Source organism: Cryptomeria japonica, chromosome 1, assembly GCF_030272615.1.
Source record: "Cryptomeria japonica chromosome 1, Sugi_1.0, whole genome shotgun sequence".
In the NCBI taxonomy this organism is placed as follows: Eukaryota; Viridiplantae; Streptophyta; class Pinopsida; order Cupressales; family Cupressaceae; genus Cryptomeria; species Cryptomeria japonica.
The window spans coordinates 646915626-646938191 of record NC_081405.1 but is presented as its reverse complement, the minus strand read 5'-3'; the positions used below and the strand labels follow the sequence as shown (position 1 = coordinate 646938191).

At 33.6% G+C, this 22566-nt stretch overlaps 2 protein-coding genes across 2 annotated transcripts; both read left to right on the top strand.

Annotated features, from left to right (window-relative positions):
* Nucleotides 1–242: 242 nt before the first annotated feature.
* LOC131050290 (GDSL esterase/lipase At2g42990-like) lies at nucleotides 243–1921 on the top strand. The gene is made up of 5 exons (XM_057984493.2): nucleotides 243–510; nucleotides 763–893; nucleotides 1032–1265; nucleotides 1356–1614; nucleotides 1728–1921. The coding sequence occupies exons 1-5, from the start codon at nucleotides 243–245 to the stop codon at nucleotides 1919–1921; spliced, it is 1086 nt and encodes a 361-aa protein (XP_057840476.2).
* An 8213-nt stretch (nucleotides 1922–10134) lies between these two features.
* On the top strand, nucleotides 10135–12593 carry LOC131050295 (GDSL esterase/lipase At2g42990). The gene is made up of 5 exons (XM_057984497.2): nucleotides 10135–10425; nucleotides 11291–11421; nucleotides 11560–11793; nucleotides 11887–12145; nucleotides 12262–12593. Exons 1-5 carry the CDS (start codon nucleotides 10155–10157, stop codon nucleotides 12462–12464), a joined length of 1098 nt encoding a protein of 365 aa, XP_057840480.2. The 5' UTR covers nucleotides 10135–10154; the 3' UTR covers nucleotides 12465–12593.
* The last annotated feature ends 9973 nt before the right edge of the window (nucleotides 12594–22566 follow it).

Here is a 22566-nt window from a genome sequence, read left to right as displayed (position 1 = left end):
AAGGACTTATAAAAAGCCAAACTTTAATAAAACTCCAACTGTATTCTTTAATATCATATCTATCTATTTATATCATGTCCATCTTCTCTTCAATGCTCACTTAAATCTGTCACCCACTCCATATGAATGCCCAACTATACAAAAGGAAGCTTATCTTCATGCCTTCCATTGTTGGTACTTCACTTTAAAAACGATTGAGATTATTTTTGTACTACAATTCAAAGATTGTACATAAAGCAGTAATGAAATCAAGGGCAGAATCTCTCATTTCGTACTCTGTACTTTATAGTTTGATCATCATAATAGCTCAGAAATGTGATTACATTTTGTTTATCAGAGGACAGAAAGTACCTGCTATTTTTCTGTTTGGGGACTCCTATGGAGATACAGGGAATAATGATTTTATTGGTACAATAGTGACTGGTGATTTTCCTCCATATGGAAGAGATTTCGAAGATCACATTCCCACAGGAAGGTTATCCAATGGAAAGCTCATGTCTGACTACTTTGGTAACCTCTATAATCTATACCTGCATGTTTTTCTTAAAGCTTGCCAATAAATGTGAAAGCTCTAGATATAAACGTGATTATCCTCTGATAAGAAAACCATTTTAGTCTTGCAAGAGATTAAAAAAAATTGTTTGAAAAGTACCTATATCTGGTATTATTGATCAAATGATTGTTGTTTATTTAGTTTGGTTTGATTTATCTTCACCCATTTTCAAATTTCATGATATTTATGATTCTAACATTTCATTACAGCTGAAGGACTTGGAATCAAGGAATTGTTGCCCCCATATTTGGACCCTAAGCTCAAGGCCCAAGACTTGCTAACTGGTGTCTGTTTTTCATCATCTGGTACAGGCTTAGACAATCTCACTGCCCATATATTGGTAGGCAGACATTACATATTATCTTGTGAACTTTTTCAGAGGACCTTAATACATTTGTAGTACAATGGATACATGCAACTAATGTATGGATCTTGTCAGCTTTTTCTTTATGAGCTTGATTTGTATATATGGATGCAGAATGTGATACCAGTTTGGAAACAAATTGAGTATTTTAAAGAGTATAGAAAGAAATTAGCAGGATTGGTGGGAGAAGAAGAGGCCGCCACCATGATAAAAAGGGCAATATTTTTCATTTCGATAGGCACCAATGACTTCATTGTAAACTACTTTGCACTCCCAACTCGTCGACTCCAATTCACTGTTCAAGAGTATACAGATTTCCTCTTGAATATATACACTGTTTATTTCAAGGTATGGTTATAACTTGTCTATGCTCTTTGAATTTAGTAGTTTCAAATCATAGCTGCAGTGAATTCTGATTTGTGGGTCTTAATTTTACAGGAATTATACAATCTGGGTGCCACTAGAATTGCTGTCATTAATGTTCCACCATTGGGATGTCTACCAATAGAGAGAACACTTGGAAGCTTTTTGAACAAGGGAGGATGTGATGAGAAGATAAACCAGGCTGCAGATGGATTCAATTCGGGATTAAATGCCATGATTGGAGGACTCAAGCCTGCTTTTCCTAGCCTTAAAATTGCTTACCTCGATTACCACACTCTGATTTCCGAGTTCATTGCAAACCCTAGCAAATATGGTATTTTACATTCTCTTGATTGATGATAATACAAATGTTTTACTATATTCTATATTAATTTATGGGTAGACTTAGAATTACGTCTAATCTTGCAATGCTATATTGCATGCCAGATTTGGATGTGATTGCAAAGGCTTGCTGTGGGACGGGTACCTTTGAAATTGTCTTCCTGTGCAACAAATTTACTCCATTTACCTGTCCTGATGCTTCCAAATATCTATTCTTTGATTCCGTCCACCTTACTCAGAAGGCATATCAAAACATTTCTAGTGTATTTCTTACCAGAAATGTTCCTCAGCTTCTTTAAACTTATATTATGATTTTACTTAATTGCATATGATATGCTGCGAAGGTTAGCCATGATGTGAAATTTCCATCTTCCATAAAAAGTCCTCCCAAAAGAAAGGTTGAGGACAAGAATAATCTTGGTCAATCTTACAGTGTTTCATTTCAACTTACAATCTTTTAAATGATTATACTATAATCTTTGATCTATAATATATGACTTTTATGTCTTTATTAACTTATCTTTTGGAGTCTCTTAGTTTTTTAATTTTTCAATATAATAAAAAATAAAATAAAATTATTGTTTGACCCATCAATCTTCATAGGAGTACTTTTAATCAATTATCAATTTTATTTGAAATTATAGATAAGTAACAATAAGTTATTTGTCAAATGACCTACTATTTATTGATAAAGTTGAATTTGACTAAAGATCAAATTTTACAAATAAACATCCCATAGTCATTGACTCTCAACAAAAGATGCATTAGCTTAACCTTGTATGTCCACTACAAAATTTAGATTTTGCACAAACAAAAATAATAAAGATATATATTACAACTAAGAATTTGTTCAATATGTACTTGTAGATTATAGCAAATAAAGTCTAGTGATTATAGTCTCAAGGTCTTCACATTATGAATGATAAATATCCTAGAAAGTCCTCTCAAAGATATTATTTTTAATGTCATTAATTGATAATTAATATTATTTAATTTATTATTAACAAATAATATGAGTTGGTTTTTGTTATCAAAGTTGGCGGCTATATCCACTATTGTATTATGATAGTTGGCCTTTACGGTATTTTTGGATTGTGCCGACTATTATAATTTCTTGTAGACAAATTGGCAAAGGCTTAGTATTGAATGTGTTATTATGAGCACGTACTTCTTCACATGTGGGAAGTTTCTTATCTTCCTTTGGCCGACGTTTGCATTCATTTTAATTATGAGCTTCTATGATATTATCTTATTTATGGGAAGTTTGAGGCTATTGTTGGGCATTTTATGTTCTCATAGCTTCATGATTCTTGTAAGAGAATTTTTTGTTTACTTATCATGGAATATTGAGTTTCATTCCCTTGTCAATTTTGGGAGGTAATATTGGAAGCTTTGTATAATACTGAGGTTGTCCTTGGTCTTTTCTTTGTGTTGCTCACACATTGAAGATGCCATTAGAGAAATCATTGGTAAGGAATTGTTTCAGTGTAACTCTATTGCATTATTTTTAGAAGTTGTATCTCATTTCATTACTATTGCTATGGATGTACTACTTGATGTTGATTTAGTTCGATTTCTAAGTGAAAAATATGTTGTTTCATCTCTTTATGATGAGGATTTACTTGAAATTATATTGTCTAACCATAATTTGGAAGTGGGGTCCCTCCCCATTAGTGGATTTATTAGCTTCTCTAAGTTTATGGCTAATACTCATTTTTGTGAGCTTCTGTTTGTTGTTAGGTCTGGTGTGCAGGGTGGTGCCTTTTGAGATTCCATTAAGGAGCTTGTGAACTTGGTGGAATCCAGTGGTCTTCACATTGTATTTGCTACTTTGGACTGCTTTGTGGGATCGTACACTTTGTTGGTGCATCCTTCATCTTGTGATGATTGGATTCTATTGGAGTTGAGGACAAATCAACTCTACAGCTCCCAAAGATCACCTGCATGAAAACCTGTCACAGAAGGAGAGAAGAAAAAAAGCTATGGAGACCAGAATTCAGAGATCCAGAAAAGAGGAGTCATATTGATTGTGCAACAAGAATGCAATTCAATAATTACAGTTGTTAATGAAATTACAAAGAGAGAATCTTTATAAAAGGATACTCAAAACCCTAAAGGTGAAAACCCTTAAGAATTATAAGATTCCTAAGTTTAGCTTAAGAATAGAGTATAATAGACTAATAATTAAATAAATAATTATTAGCTAATAAAATATTAGTCTAACAGATTCCTTTGGATGTTCCACCACTGCAAGTTGTTGAGCCCCTTCTTCTCTTGGGTTACAAAATTATCTCCCTCTTAATGATGCTCCTTCTCAAATTGTTTCTCAGAGTTCTTCATTGGAGGATGTCTTCCTTAGTGAGGAGTTTGTGACTAATTTATCCTCACATTCTACTACTTTTGTGGCTTCTTCTTCTAACTATGGCCCTGATTCTGATGCATAGTCATGTTCCTATCAGAAGTTTTTGTTTCTTTTTCTCATAGATGTTTTTTCTAGCTTGGGGATGGTGACTGGTTTTTTCACTTTGGGATATTTATACCTTATAGTTGGGATTCCTTCTAGCAAAATTTTATTTTCAATTTGTATTTTGTGTCTTTAGGGTGCTATGCTTTTTGTAACTCTTAATATAATTAATAAAATATTTCCAGTGACTTAGGTCACTTTTACCAAAAAAAAAAACTTCTTATAAAATAAAATATTTTAAGTCTATAAATAAGAATATAATATTTAAATATATCTTATTCATTGACAATTCAAAATAAAGTTCCAGAAATGTCTAAAATGGCTCAAACAACTAGTCAAACATGTTGTATGAAGTGCATGCACTCCATGTGTGTGTGTGTGTGTAAATTTGGACCAAATTATGTCTAGATAACCAAGGTTTGACAAATAATATCTAGACCAACATCTACTCGGATAATCAGATTTGACATCAATCACAACCATACAAGATTGTGCTTCTAACAATCTCCCCCTTTTTCATTGATGGCAACACCAATAAACCAACAATCATCAATACCAATGAAAAATTGATAATCTCACAACAACTCTCTCTCATAATCTCACAACAACTCTCTCTCATAATCTCACAACAGCTCTCTCCTCCTTTGACAACAATGACAAAGGGTGCATAAAGAAACACACAAACACACTGACCACTCCACACCATCGTTGCCCCTGAGAGCAGCAACAACATCAATCCAAGGACAAAGATAAGCACTAAGTCTCTCCCTGTAAAGATGCACCAACAAAATTGAATCTAGTTGGAAGGAGGGGCAATAACCTCTAACTTTTGTCTAAGATATTCAAAAGTATCCTTCACTAAGGCCTTCATAAAAATATTAACTACATGCTCTAATGTAGAAATGTATTCCAGTTTGACTTCTTTTTTAGCAACCTTCTCTCTTAAGAAATGATAACGGAGTGAAATGTGTTTAGTCATTGAATGCATAACTGGATTCTTTGAAATGTTTATAGCATTGGTATTATCACACATAATAGAAATAGCTTCATCATATACAACTCTAACTTCCTTAAGAGTTTGTTTCATCCACAAAACTTGAGTACAACAAGATGCTACGACAATATATTTAGCTTTAGTGGTAAATAATGATACAAATTCTTATTTCTTACTCATCCATGAAACCAATTTGTCTCCCAAAAAGAATGCTCCACCACTCATATTGTTCATGTCATCAATACTTCTAGCCCAATCACAATTTGTATATGCCTTCAAAATGAAATCTCCATCTCTTTTACCATAGGTCAAACTCCTAAGTTCCTTTTAAATATTTGAAGTTTTCACTGCTTGATTATGAGTCTGCTTCAGACTAGCTTGAAATCTTGCAACCAAACATACAACCTGCATAATATCTGGTCTAGAAGTAATAAGATACAATAATTCTTGGGCTAAAGCATAATGATGTTTCACACCTAAAGCCAACTAAATATGTTTAACCGAACTTAGTTTAGTTGAACCTTTTTTGTGATCGTGTGGCGTCCCATAGCGCATGCGTTGTGCATAAATGGCACCAAAATTTTGGCCAAACTAAGTTATTATATATTTCAACTTTTTATTATCCCCCACCATTTGGCAATTGGATGCTTTGGAGGTTTGGCCCAAACACAGAGAGAGCTTAAGTCTGCCAAGTCTCCTTTTTCCAAGTATGTACAAATTTCTTCCCTTTTTGGGGGGATTTTGTTTTTTTGGTTTAAAAAAAATATATAGTTCTTGTTAAGTATTTTTTTTATTTTTCTAGTTTATCAATATTTTGAAAACCCTTAATATTAAGCAAAAAAAAAAAAAATTAAACTAGACAAATTTTGAAAACCCTTACAATTAAACCATAAAAAATAATCAATACTATTTGAAAACCCTTACCATAACAAAAGAGAATCCTATGAAAAAAATATATATACATTTTCTCACTACCCTTACTATTAAACCATAAATAATTATAATAAATACGCATGCACATAAACATACAAATCAATACTCATACACATACACACACATACACATACACATACACATACACATACACATACACATACACATACACACACGCACATACACATACAATACACATACACACACACATATACACTACACATACACATACACATACACACACACATACATATGCATACATAGGTCAACGAAAACTTTAGTGGTGAATAGTTTGTATCAGCCATTTCAAAATTTGCGAATAAGTTGCACTAAACAGGGTGCCTAGATTGCCCCAACTTTATCAATTTTCGGTCAAATGCATTTATTTTGCCTTCATTTTTATTAATTATTTGTAAAGATTTAAAGATTTTGCCAATAGAGTCTGCGTTTTCACAACGGTCTATTTAATATTTTTTCTCGTAATTTCAGAAGTGTACCTTAATTCACCGTCATATTCTCCAATAGTCATCAATAGTTCAATTTTCAAGTTGACCCAATTCATCCAGCATTTTTCGGAAGTGTGCCTAAATTCTCTGCAATATTCACCAATATCATTAATCGTTCAATGGTGTGGGAGGATTGATTTCACCAATTCTATTATAATTCCTTTCCAATCGATGGTCCATAATCACCTAGTAAATTACAACACATGTTTTGTCAAGGTTTGATTCACCCTACATTTTCATAAGATGTGTTAGAATTAAGTAGGATTCACCAAATATTTGTATACCATTTAAAATTCACGTTGAATTCATCAAATATGGATTGGTATAAGATTGTATGAAAGATCAAATTAATTTAGATACAATTTGGTCGGTTCTAAGATCTTAATTTGGATCGATAGCCAAGTTACAGACTAGGAACAACCATTGTTGCATTGTTGACTACTAGTGCTACTCACTGAGAATCTAAAGGTAATTGTAAGTGATCTTGTAAGTGATCATTTTTTTGAAGTGTTATAATATTATTTATCTCAATTTGTTTCCAATTTTTAGATAATTCTTATTGAGTAGGGAGACCTCAAACATCTAGATTCTACTCCCTAGGTGCAATGAATCTTATAGTCTATTATTGCTTCTTAAACAAGTAGATAGTTTTTTGTGGTCTTTATTTCATTGGAGATGTCAAATAAGAAGAAGGGTAAGTCTCCTAAATATGGTGAAGGCCCAGAGAGGTCAGAAAAATGAAGAACCTTAATTTCATACTTTGGCAATGTTTGTGGTAAAAAAGATGAAGCTACAACATCATAACTACCAAATTCACAACTTACACTGAATATTGAAGAAGGAAGTGAATGTGATATCTCAAATGATGATGAAGAAGATGTTTTGGTAGATACCCAGGGTAGTGAGAATGAGATAATGGACTTGTTTGACAATGTCATAGATGATGATGATGATAATGATGATGTGTGAAAGGGGAAAAGAAAATCCAAATCTAAAATGGGTTAGGAGTGGGAGATGGAAAGGCATTTTCAAATTGATTAGTTGTCAAAGTATCCATTCATTGAACCAGTGGAGAATCCAAAGAAAGGTGACCCTCCAATAGAATGCAAGCGTAAGATTTGTAATTGGAATTTTAAAAAGGAGAAGAGGTTGCAGTTGAATCTTGACACATATTAGTACTATAAAAACTGAACTATAAACTGTAAGTTGTCTCTACTAGATAATACATATTATACTTAATACAATAGATTGTCCTATACATAAACATATTACAAAACAGATATTGAAAAAAGATTCTCTAAGTAAAATTCCCAACTTTCTTATCAAAATTTCCTACTTCAACTAGAATTATCATTGCAATGAGGGCTTCGAATTACCTCTGAATTCTCTACTCAGGGCATCCACAACTTCAAAATTGTTGCAGCAAGCTGTGAATTCCTTGCCCGCCTTTTCAGAAGTCTCCAGGTCCTCTCCAAACAAGCTTCATCACCCATCCAAACTCTATTGTACTCGATCCCCACTCCTACACACCAATAACAAGCTCTTCTACTCGATCTAGGCTCCGTTCTACACCAAAAACAAGCTCTTCTACTTGATCCAGACTCTCTTTTGCAACAACAAAAACCTCTACCCCAATAGCAAGCTCTTTCCTTATTTTCCAATTTCCCAAATCTACTCTACGTTGTACACCCATGTGCCAACAATTCCCCAATTTTTCTAGTGACCCTATGCACGCAATACAACTAGCCACGTGCCATATTTTTTGAGTTACCCATTTTACTTGTGGTCATGTTAATATGCATAATGCTTGAGAAAATCTCTTAGGTTAGAACCTCTCATATGGATGGTAGGCATTGCAAATGTGGAAATACTTACACTTATATGAAAAAAATTCTAAAAATACTAAGAGTTTTAGGGTTAGAATTTGGAAAGGTTTATTATTGGTATAAATATATTTATTTTATTAAAATGACAAATTAGTTGTATGGTTAAATGTTGCTCTTTGAATTTTTTTTGATAACTTTACATTTAAATGATTATTGATTTAGACGCTCAACTCATAAAGCATATTAAATACTAATTCTTGTCTTGTAGAAAGACTTGAAATTATAAGATATATCATTGGAGTTGAAATAAATTTACTTGAGTGGATATTTTTCTATGTTTAACTCTCAATTAATAAGGTATGCCCAATATCCACCAACTAAATAAATGCCTAAATATTTATCCTTGCAAGAAAACATTCTCTCAAATACTTTTAAAATTTATCATCTACAACCTCAACCAAATGTAAATAAAAGTAATACTTTTGTTCTAGAATTAAGTGCATGCCATTGTCCAACTAATATTCAATGTATAAACTTGTATTGGTTATTGTAATGGTAAAAATTGCATTAAAATGCCATTTTATGATGTTTTTGGCCTATTTTAACTATAGGTTTCTAAATGTAATAGTTAGCCTACATGTGGTATAATCTTGTTTGAATCTGGTTCATCATAATACCATATCCCAATCTCATTATCAATAGTCCCCATATTTGCATTCATAATCGTGATATACATTATTTGCCACTATGAATTAGACCCACAACAATAGATCTATTCTTGACTTTTAAAATTTATAATTAAAATTCTTACCTTGCTAATCACTTCATTAGTCCTTGATTCATTCTACTGCATGTTTTGTTGTAGTATTTAAGGACACTCAATCATTCATTTGAAATGATATTGGAGTTTGAGAAGAAAATCTAGATTTAATATCTTAAAGAAGAATATATTGTATGTTTGTCTACTAATGACATCATCCTAAGTTCATCATTACGTGATTACTTAATAACTTTGATCTTTCACACATATGAATAAACTCAATAATGACTTTGATCTTTCACACATTTGTAAGAATGGAGAACTCTAAAATTTATAACCTTTTACATTTTCATTGCAACTAATTATTCATGTACTTTAGATTTAATTATTTATATTTTTTAAACACATAAAGAAAAGCCTCACAACCAATTATCTTTAAATATAAAATAAAAAGATTTTTTTACCTATATGCACTTTATAAAAAAGTGTTTTCTACAAAATTTAAATAAAAAAAGATATCAACTAACAATAAATACTCTCAACCTCTACGGAAGACATTTATCAAACTCCATACCCCTCATTATACTTTTACCTCTGAAGTCCATCAACATTTAATTCATCCTCTATGTAACCGTATTCTATTCAGATGTATAAAGATAGTCTTGTCCTGAATAATTCTTGTACAAGACTGTCTATAGAAATCATTAAATATTGTGAAATCTCAAAACCTTATTTTTCTTATTTGATCATTTCTATACAAGTATCAGCACCCAAACTATATCAGTCAAAATAATACTTCACCCAAGTTACCTGTTTTGGGAAAGTCCACCGGCATTCACTTAAATTTGAATCCATGACTAACATTTAATGATGCATGGAGCATCCATGTCCACCTCTTCTGCCTTGCTCACTTAAATATGTCACCGACTCCACCATTAATTTGCTCCAGTTTTGAAAGTTAAGTTTTGTACTACAATTGTTGGTTTTTTGCCTTTATAAGGGTTGAGTTCAATTCTCTACTACAATTCAATGACTGCCTGATAAAAGTGATGATGAAGCTAAGGGCTGAATCTCTCGTTTCACAGACACTATTTTTAATTTTGCTCATCACAATAGCTCAGAAATGTGATCACATTCTGTTGGTAGGAGGAAAGAAAGTGCCTGCCATTTTTGTGTTTGGGGACTCCTATGGAGATACAGGGAATAATGATTTTATTGGTACAACAAGTAGGGGAGACTTTCCTCCATATGGAAGAGATTTCAAAGATCACATTCCCACAGGAAGGATATCCAATGGAAAGCTCATGTCTGATTACTTTGGTAATTTATATGCATGTTTTTCTTAAAGTTTGTCATTAAGTTTCATAGTTTTAGTTATTTTATGTTTAACTGATGAACTTCTGATTTAAATTGTGTATATTTTTTTTTAAAATTTCGGATCACATTCAGTAGTCTATCATAGGAAGAGGAAAATGTATAATAAAATTGTAAAAATAGTTTTAAAAGAGAGAAGAGTTGAAATGTAAGAAAGAATAAGAGAAAGGATACACAGCTCATACACTTAATCTAATGAACTGTGGAAACTCAATGTCAATTATTTTAAGTTTATTGCACTATAAAATTTGTGGTCTGTCTTAGTTCATGAATGTGAAGTTCATATTGCCTTTGAGAAGAGAAACAATTTGGTCTTGCAAGATTTTAAAATTTCAACTTGGAATGTCAGAATTATTGTTGTTTGTTAAGTAGAATTTGGTATGATCAGTTGAAAGATTGTTAGTTTTAATATGTTCTGGGCTGTCATTTATTCATTTTATTCTATTGGTACTGTTTCATCTTGATGATGTATTATGGTGTGTAATCCAAAACGTAACATTGATACAAAATTAACACACAATCAGTGTTCCACAGAAACGCGTTTCCCCACAGATCCAAGTCCTCCCGTCCCTGTTCCCAAAACTTTTTCCCTTTGTTCCCCGTCCCCGAAGCCCATCCCCCGTCTCCCCGTCCCCAACGGCCGTGGAATACTGCACACAATCGAATTCAAATACAATTTTCAATTAATTAGTAGATTATAAAAAACTAATACATTAGATTTATTTATTTATGTTTGTTTATTTTAGATTGATTTTTTCTTCCCCATTTTGAAATCTCGTGACATGTTTATAACTCTACCATTTCATTACAGCTGAAGGACTTGGAATCAAGAAACTTTTGCCCCCATATCTGAACCCTAAGCTCAGTGACCAAGATTTACTAACTGGTGTCAGCTTTGCATCTTCTGGTACAGGCTTAGACAATCTCACTGCCAAAATATTGGTACGCAAATATAGCATATTATGATGTTTCACATGATCTTAGTACATCTATAGGACAGTAGATGTGCAGCTAATAAATGTATCTTGTCAGCTTTTCACTGTTTAAGTCCTACTACTTGATTTGTATGTATGAATGCAGGATGTGATACCATTTTGGAAAGAAGTTGAGCTCTTTAAAGAATATAGAAAGAGAATAACAGGATTGGTGGGAGAAAAAGAGGCCACCACCATAATCAGAAATGCAATATTTTTCATTACAATAGGCACCAATGACTTCATTGCAAACTACTTCCTAGTCTCAAGTCGTCGACTCCAATTCACTGTTCAAGAGTATACAGATATCCTCTTGAAAACCTACACAGCTAATATGGAGGTATGGTTATAACTTGTCTCTACCCAACTTTGAATTTAGTAGTTTCCAATCATAATTGCAGTGAATTCTGATTTGTGGGTCTGAATTTTGCAGGAATTATACAATCTGGGTGCCAGGAGAATCGCTCTAATTAATGTTCCACCATTGGGATGTCTACCAGCAGAGAGAACTGTTACAAGCCTTCGGAACAAGGGAGCATGTGACCAGGAGGTAAACCAGGCTGCAGATGGATTCAATTCAGGATTATATGCCATGATTGATGTACTCGAACCTGCTTTGCCTGGGCTGAAAATTGCTTATCTCGACTATCACAACCTGATTTTCAATATCATTGCAAATCCTAGGAAATATGGTATTTTACATTCTCATTAGGAATAATGATAAAAATGTTCTTATGTCTAGATGTTTTACTATATGAATATATAGCTAGAATAATGTCTAATCTTGTAATGCTATATTGCATGCCAGATTTCGAGGTGGTTGCAAAGGGTTGCTGTGGGACGGGTAACATAGAAGTTGGCTTTCTGTGCAACGAATTGAGTCACACTACATGTGCCGATGCTTCCAAATATCTCTTCTTTGATTCCGTCCACCCTACTGAGAAAGCATATCAAGTCATTTCTAGTGTATTTCTTACCAGAGATGTTCCTAAGTTCTTTAAACTTGATTAGAGTTTTCCTTGCAAATGCATGTGATATGCTGGAAAGGTTGGCCATGGAAATTTAATAAATTGGCTTGTATAAGGAGAATCTTGAACAGAGAAATTTCTATCCTGGTTAAAAAGACAATATGTTTTACTATTGGACCCCCTTAACATGCATATAAATAGTTTGAGTCAATAATCAATTTTATTTGAGATTAAAATCAAAATTTTAACTCTTGAAATTTAGCAGTTATTGGATCACAATGAGATTGGGAATATGGTTCTGCACAAATTCAAGGATCTCCCTTTGGAAACTACCTAGGTCAAACCACTTCCCTAGTTAGTCAAGGTTTCTCATTCTACTGATGTTCTCACCTCAAAATCTAAGGATAAATGGACAACCATCTCTCATTGTAGAGGAAAAATGATAGTTCTCTAGTACTTCACAAGCTAAAGAAAAGGCCACTTTGGATCTTTCAGTTGCCAAATTGTAGCCTATTATTATTTCACACCCTTTAGAGTCGGGGAAAGAAGTTGTCTCACCCTCAAGTGAGACCTCCTCTAGGCTAAGATTTTCTCGAATGGCTTAGCCAACGTCAATTTTATCTTCTTGACTAGAAGACCCTATTAAATCTCCCCCATGTAAGAGTATTGCGACCCTCACGGATGGATAGAAGAGGGAGAATATGTTGTTTAGAAGCAACCAAAAGAACTGTTAATTTGGACAATATTCAGTAGTGGAGTTTTTGTCTCAAAATATTTTTTTTTAAATTGTATTCCTCTTTAGGGAGTTAGATAGTGATGATATGTCGGTTGGTTCTTATCAATAAATTTCCTCTCCTAGAATGTTTGAGGTCCTACTGACCTTTCCAAGAAATATTTCATGTGAGATATTCATCAAAAGAAATTATCTCTAGATGTTCTACTTAAGGAAGTGAAAATCATTGATTTTTTTTTTTTTTATTTGCTTGTCATGTCATTTGGCTAGGTAGCTTTATATTTTGTAATAATTACAATGTTGGTCATGAAGGGGTCATCACCTCTCTCTCTCCTTGGCGGCATCAATATGTTATGAATTATGGTTCTAACCCCACTAACCATGTGATTTGGATCCTCCTAAATGTGGATAATAATTCTTTTGGTATTATTAATATTTTCACTTTTGATGATGTTGTTAAGAGATCTTTTCCATGGTGATAGATTGTTAAAATATTGCTTGTTGCCACTTGCATTGTGTGTGAGGAATTTAATATGGTTTAGATGACATAATAAATATGGGACCCTATCTTTTTGATGGACAACTAGTGAGAAATGGTATTACATGTATAATAAATTGGGGACCTTTTTAACCCCAACAATAGGCTTCCTACCACAATCATCCACACTAGTATGTGTGGAACAACTTTTGGGTTGACTTTGATAGTCTTTAAATATCTAGATCATGTAATGATTTTTTCACAATCATTTCTATCCTTTACTAGTTGCTTCTCACCTCCAGTGGACCCTTTGTCAAATGTCAATCTATCAAACAACTTTCCCATCCAATTCAAAGTTCAATGTCAAGTGGAAACCCATTAAAGATGTAGAACTCAATTACTTTTTAACAATTGTATAGTGATTCATCAAACCTTGTTGGAACACATAAGAAAGTGTGTAACCTTAAAGCCTATCTCACTGAACCAAATAGTTGGATTTCTTGATGGAATATAACCATTAGGTGCACGCCTCACTTTCTACATATCTACAAGCACACGCTGGTCATTTTTTGGCAACATGCATATAAATCCACAACCTCGAACCTTCATAGAGCTACACTCACTCTTGAGGTTGAATCATTTTCCCCTACTTTGTAAGTTATGCTAGCAGAGCTTCAACATCAAAAGAAAATTATTGATAAAAATTCTACAAAAGGTACTCAAATCAAAACTAGGATTCACTAGCTCAAGGTGAAAGGAACAACCTCTAAATAATTTTCCCAATCCCTCGCAGTTCATCATAATTCACATGGTATCAAATAGATTAAGGATAGTCAAAATGTCATCCCAAAGCATATGGCTATTCTTCAAGCCTTTGTCAAACACTATGAAAAAAAAATTATTGGCTTGAAAAATTCTCCTAAAAGAGACCAAGATCTTCAAGAATGCCTCCAAGTTGTTCCATTTCATCTTTTCTCCTCACAAAAAGCCTTTTGTGATCAATTGCTCTCGATTACTAACCTCAAGGAAGTTCACACTACGACCAATAATAAGGATCTTGGGTGTGATGGCTTCCCTTGTGATCTTTATAAGGTCCTTTGGGACTGTGAAGGTAAGGATCTACATAGAATTTATCTTGAAGCTTACCACACCAAGTTGTTAGAAAAATAATTAATAAATGAAATATCAAATCCATACCTAAATTCAAGTACCTAGAGGATATTTTCAACTAGTGGCCCACCACCTTGCTCAATGTTTCACGCAAGATAATTGCTGAAGTGTTGGCCTTGAAAGTGCATCATGTATCCTTCCTCAAATTGTGAAGCATGAGTGAACTAGATTCATTATGTATAGATACATCTTAAACAATATTTTTTTCATCTGGAAATGTATGAAATGGGCTAGACATCCTCAACAAAAGGCTCTTTTCGTAAAATTGACTTTTCCAAAGTTTATGATAACATTATATGGTAATTTATTGCATCCATGCTCCAAGCTTTGGGTTTTGGGTCCTATTTCATTAAATTTGTTACCACACTTTTTTCTAATGCCTCATCTTGTATTACCATTAGTGGGCAGCAAGGCATATCAATTAATTTCTAATGTATTTATTACTATAGATGTTTCTCAAGTTCTTTATACTTGATTTTAATTTTACTTGCAATTACATATGATACGTTACAAATATTAGTCATGAAAATTTAATAAAATATTTTTTTTTATAATGAGAATCATGAACATGAAATTTCTATCCTCCTTAGAAAGACAGGATGTTTTATTATTTGACCCCCTTAAGTTCCACATAATTAGTTTCAATTATTAAAAAAAATTATTTGAAATTAAAATCAAAATTATAAATCTTGAGAATTAGCAATTATTGGATTGTGATGAGAGTGGGAACTTGGTTTTGCTAGGGTTTTTGTCTTTTTTATAATCTTTGGGCTTTCTTATGTGTTTTTCTAATGCTTCATTTTGAATTTAAGCCTCATAAAAATAAAAATAAAATATCAACTTTTTAGCTTTCCCATAAGGTTTTAAAGGGGAAACAAACTATAAAGATTCAATTTTATTTTTTTTTAAAGTTGTGTAAATTTAATTTTTGGTCATATAATAATTGTAAAAATGAATATTTCTCTTTTGAATTTTTTTTAATATTTTTCCACTTAAACGGTTATTGATGAGAATATTTGGCTCACAAAAACCTATTAAATGATGAATACTGTCATGTAGAAAGACTCAACATAATAAAAGATGAGTTAGAGTCCAAACAGATTGAATTCAATAGACATTTATTTATCCTTAATTGTAAATTATTTAAAGAGATTAAGAATTTGTACACCCAATATCTACCCATCTAAATAAAAGTCTAAATATAACTCCTACCAAAAAAAAAATCTACCTCTCTCCTTTTTTAAAATATATCATATTTAGAGAATCAACTAAATATAAATAAAGGTAATAGTTATTCTAGAATAAACTGTGCATATTGTCTATCTAACTATCATGTACTTAAAATAAATAAAATATCATATTGTCTTTGTTTTTAATACATTGTTAGTCCAAATATAATTTTTTATTAGTTCTTAAGTTAAATAAAATGCCTCACCTTGGACAATATCAAAAAGGGAAGATTTTTTAGTCCAACTCTTTTTTGTGTGGTATCAGTAAAGAAAAAGTTGTTAATATTGTGAAGAAAATGCAATTGAAATTGTATAGTTGATTCTAGGGCAAGTATTTGAGAAATTTAAGTAAATTGATAAAAAAAGAATGTTGCAGAAGTCAAACAGAGTTGTAAACTAAGATCTAGGCAAAAGAAGAGGATTAGAACCTGTACCTGAATTTTTTCTTAGAATTGTCAAGACCAGGTAGTGGAGTGCACTGGTCCTTCAACTGCAAACATAGGCAAGTTGATTCTCTTTTAGAATGGAAAGAATCACTAAGTTCACTGGTGAAATATCCAGGAAAATTTCAAGGACCAAGGTGAAATTATCCTTGGTCCTCCCAATTTTCCCTGGTCCTCCTGTAGCACCCTGGCCCTGTGAGGTCTTTAGAACTTCTACAAAAGTCAATTCTATCTATTTTTGTCTTCTTTGTCCTTTTTTGCTTTCATAGCTCCCGAATCTGTCACCTACACACCAAAAGAAAGGAAATTGTGTTGTGGATATGGGTTTGCCTTAGGTCAAACCTCGGGTTTGGAATTAACCCTTATTGAAATAGAAATTGAACTTGAACTGAATTGGAAAAGCTTTCCATTTGAGTGCAAGGCTAAAATTCTTGAATGTAGATGATTATACCTTCAATAGGTGATGCAATGATAAGTCCCTCATGTGTTGATGCAATAACATGATAAATCACATAAGATCCATCATGAAATCATAGATAAAACATAAATTGAAGATGCCTTGAAGTAGTTTGTTTCTCCTTAAATTAGATATGCTCTTGAGGAAAGAATTGCTCTTGAATTGATGATCATGTTAGCCTAAGATGTAATGTTGAAAATAAATTGGGAGGGATGCCTTATATTGGGATTTCATAATTGAAATCACCATTAGACTGACTTAGAATTGATATATTTTGACATAAAGAATTATTTGAATAGGGTAAGACCGCCTTATTATTCTCTCAAAATTTGGGGAAAAAAGTTTGGGATTAAGTAGTATACTACCTAGTCCTATCAACTTTTTTTTGATTTTCTAGGGATGCGAGATAGCATGATTCTAATGTCAATTCCAACTTGGTGGCTCAAACCATAATGCATATGTATTTGAAATATTCTTTGAGAGTTAAAATTAGGGTAAGATTACGGATAAATTAGGATATAATAATAAAGATCACACCTAGAATTAAGGGCCCAAATAAGAATGTGATGATGTAATAAAGTGGAATAAAACCCTTAATAATAAATTAAATATTAATTAATTACAGTAAAGGTCCTATAATGCATAAAGGAAAGGAAAATACTAAAATAGATGCTAAGAGAGTGTGAAATTGGATACACTGATAAAGGTGTACAATTTACGATGCTACATTTAGCCCCCACTTTAGCAGAGTATGATCTTACAGTCATGCTCTTGGTAAAGTAGAAATGAAGAGATAGAGAATCCAAGAGCAAGACAAACTAGGAATAAGATAATATTGAGGGTTGATCAAGCCCCCAAACATAAACAAAAGAAAACAACAGTAGTACTAAAATACAAAGCTCCAAGTCAACTAGTTGAAGAGACCTCGGTAATTAAAATGTCTCAACCACTAATATCATTCTCGACATGTTATTGTAAGAGCACAAGTGGACTTATATAAATAACAAGGACATACATGAATTGAAAGCACAATAAACCATGATCCAACACTATCAAAGTGTGTTATGCTATGGGTTCATGGGAGAGAAAGAAGGAACTTGGATTCCACAAACTAACAAGTTGAGTTATGCTAGGTGATTCATGTAGGGAGGAAGAGTCAGAATAGTCTAGCAAGTTGTGTTATGCTAGCTCCAGAATAGTCTAGCAATTTGTGTTATACTAGCTCCATAATAATCTAGCAAGTTGTGTTATGCTAGTTTCACTCATCTTGCCAAAATGTCATTTGGTTTCAAGAGTTAAGCATATCGTATAAGACTTGTTGGTCTAGTTTTGAGCATGCAACAATTTGTATAAGACATGTGATTGAAAAACAGTATGTTTGGTTTTGGGAATGCAACATGAGGATGCAACAACCCATCTAAGATAAATGATGCCTAAAATTAGGATGAAGCTTGAAGATGAAACAATCCCAAATAAAATGAGGATTAAGCATGAGGATGCAATAATCCTAAATTGTTAATTAATAGTTGAAATGTAACTAGGAGGCCGAATATATGCACCCCCCCCTGCCCTTAAGATGTCAACATAGTCCTATGTTGATGTCTTAAGGTAGATAGAAACAAGGATACCCACATTCAATACCAAGGAGATATCCAGTAAGCAACAATGCATGCATTCCAAGTTAGAAAGAAAGACTCCTAAATAGGCTTTGTTTCTTTAAGCAAGAAAGAGATAATTGTAAAAGAGATATCTTGCAACAAATGTAAAGGAATAATTTTGAGGGGTGCATGATTAACAAAGGAGGAAGAGATCTTTGTATAAATATATCTACCTCCAAGAGTAGAGGAGATTCTAATAAAGATGGCATCTTGGAAGGAGAAGAGGACTAAGAATACACAATCCTTCTCATATGTCTAAGAAAAAGTGAATTCTTAGGATTTCATACTTTCACTAAGGAGAGATTGTTCATAAAAGATGTACCATTTCAAACGAATAATAGATCCTAAACAAGGAAGACACAGGCACTCATATAAAGGACAATTATATGCAAGAAATGACATCAAATTATAAAAGATGTAACTCAACAAAGGAAAAGACAATCTGAAGAAGTCACCAGTGAGGAGGGACCTTAAAGAGATCAATCTAGGCCAGTCAGCAAGAGTAAACACAATGGAAACACAAAGATATGATGGAGTCAATGCAGAACAAGTTGATTTATTGCATGAAATTTGATTACATCCAACCGGGTTACAACATACCGGCTCACAGGCCTGGTAGAATAGCTCACAACCGGGACCTTGAATCTTACAATCTATCTTCTACACATAGTCTAGCTACCTGATTCTCTCCTTGATTTATTCTAATTGATTGCAGTCTACTACGTAATTACAAATATATATATATATATATATATATATATATATATATATATATTGATCCAAAGGATCCAGTCAACCCAAAAGGGATCAAAACCCAAAGAACAAGACCTAGCGTGCATAATAAACAAGTTCGGCCTCCACCAAGAGATTTCTCCAAAAAATCCAAAGGAAGAAATGTAGATCATGGGAAAAGGTCGGTCACATGCCAAGGAACATCGAAAACAATGCCCAAGGCTCTGCAAGCTTCAGAATGGGTTCCAGCAGATCACCAGAATAGGTCCAAGCAACCAATAACAAAGGAACAACCAATAACAAGAAACTGTCATGGAAACCGGTAGCAATATCTTGTCAGAAAATGATCCAAGTGCGATGCGGTCTGGAAGCAAGAAAGATGATCAAGTCTTCTAGTAGAATCCAACTCCACAGGATCCGGTGAGCCAAAACCAGGACACACATAAAGAAAAACTGAAACTGCAAATAAAAAACAAAACAGAAAGGAAAATGTTTTTGGTTGATGCAAGATTGCTATGAACCGGGGATGCTCCTGCATCAGACATTTGGGGTTATTGAAAAAGTGAGCCTCTCACTTCGACGAGGTCAGAGGAAAACCAAGGCAATATACCTCTTCCTGAGATGAATATTCAACTGGTCTGTTCTTCCACTTCACAAAATATTCCTTATACTCACGACTCCAGGTACTACACCCAATCCTACTGTCCAAAATCTTTTCAATCTGATCTGATTCCTTCCGGGGCAACTATTTCTCCAAGTTGGTAACACTGTCCTCACTAAATTCTAGTTCATGGTACTCATGAAGATTTGTAATGTTGAATATAGGTGAAATACTTAGACTATCTAGTAACTCCACTTCATATGCATTTCTAGAACTGAACTTCCTCAAAATCCTGCAAGGTCCAAAACTCTTCATCTGCAACTTGTTATAAGTTCCAACCGAGAATCTCTCTTTTCTCAGATACACCATCAATTCATCGCCAACTTCAAATTCCTTATGTCTCCTCTTATCATCTACCTTCTCCTTATATTCATTGTTCATGTCTTCCAAATGTTGCTTAACCTGAATATGCAATGCCGCCATGTGATTTGCAAAGTCTTCTGCTTCTGAACTCCTCTGGTCTTCACTGCTAATATCTCTCAATTCTGATATACCTCTAGGATGCACTCCGGTAACAATCTCAAAACATGTTCTTCTGGTACTTCTATTCATTGAATTGTTGTAGGCAAACTCTACTTGTGCAAGGATCAAATCCCAACTTCTAGTTTTATCTCCCACTAAACATTTCAACAAGTTTCCCAAACTCATGTTAACAACTTATGTGTGTCCATCAGTCTATGGATGAAAAGTAGGAATGAACTTCAAATCTATCTTCATCTTGTTCTAAAGTGTTCTCCAAAAATAGCCAACAAACTTAGTGTCTCCATCTAAAACTATGCTCTTAGGTAATCCATGCAATCTCACCACTTCTTTGAAAAATAGGTCTTCTACATGCAATGCATCTGATGTCTTCTTACAAGGTATGAAATGACCCATCTTCGAGAATCTATCCACTACCAAAAATATAGAATCATTCCCTCTTAGTGTCTTAGGCAATCCAAGTACAAAACCCAATCTTAGATCCTCCCAAGGTCTTATTGGTATTGTCAAAAGGTTTATACAATCCCACATTCTGACTACTACCCTTTGCAACTTGAAACACTCTACAACTTTGCACATATCTCTTAACATCCTTATGAATCTAGGGCCAAAAGTACTGCTCACTCACCAATGCTACTATTTTTTCAATGCCAAAATGTTGAGTTAGTCCTCCACTGTGTTTCTCCTTTATCAAATTCTCCCTCATAGAACTCTTAGATATGCACAATTGAACTCCTCTGACTAACATCCCATCCTGAATGAATTAATCCAACCACTTGCTTCTATCTAGCATAACTGGTTCTCTACATGCTTTCCAAGGTTCTACAAAATCTGGGTCATCATCGTACAAGGTCTTCAAATCTTCAAATCCTAATACTGTCACTCTCATCTCTGTCAGTAAATTCCTTCTCCTACTCAATACATTAGCAAATTTGTTAGATTTCCCACTTCTATGCTTCAATACAAAGGTGTAACTCTGCAAGAATTCTACCCATCTCATATGTCTCTGATTCAACTTACTTTGACTGTTTAAATACTGCAAAGCTTGAGGATCTATATACAACACAAACTCCTTAGCCAACAAGTAATGTCTCCACTTCTTCAAGGCTTGAAATATGGCATCAAACTCTTGATCATACATTGAATATCTCCTCTGGGCACCATTCAATTTCTCACTAAAATAAGCTACTACTCTCTCTTCCTGACTCAAGACTGCTCCGATCGCTATTCCACTTGCATCACAATCCACTTGAAATACTTTATTGAAATTTGGTAAAGCCAACACAGGATTCTCAGTCACTTTCTTCTTCAATAGCTCAAAACATTTTTTAGCTCTGATGGTCCACTTGAATTTCTTTCGATCTCCTCTCATGGTCTCAATCATAGGGTTACAAACTGAACTGAAATTTCTGATAAACTTTCGGTAAAAGCTAGTCAATCCATGAAATGATCTTACCTCTCCAATGCTTTCTGATGTAGACCACTCAACAATTGCTTCCACTTTCTTAGGGTCCATCTTCAAACCATCCTCAGATATCACAAATCCCAAATAGACTAACTCATCCTTCATGAAGGTACACTTCTTGATATTGATTAGAAACTTCTCTTCTCTTAACCTCTACAAAACTTGTCTTAACTGCAACAAATGCTCCTCTTTTGTCTTATTGACAATCAGAATGTCATCCAAATACACAATAACAAACTTACCCAAGAATTTCTTCAATACCCCACTCATCAGCCTCATGAGAGTACTCGGTGTATTAGTCAATCGAAAAGGCATCACCAACCATTCATACAGTCTTTCATTTATCTTAAAAGATGTCTTCCACTCATCACCTTCTCTAATCTTGATCTGATGATATCCACTCTTCAAATCTATCTTTGTAAAGTATTTTTCTCCACTCAAACAGTCCATTATGTCATCCATCCTAGGCAAAGGAAACCGGTACTTCACTGTGATATTGTTTATTGCTCTAGAATCAGTACACATTCTCCACTCTCTATTCTTCTTAGGTGCTAATATTGTTGGTACTGCATAAAGGCTTAGACTCTCCTTGATCAAACTTTTCTTCAACATCTCCCGCACTTGTCTATTTAGTTATTC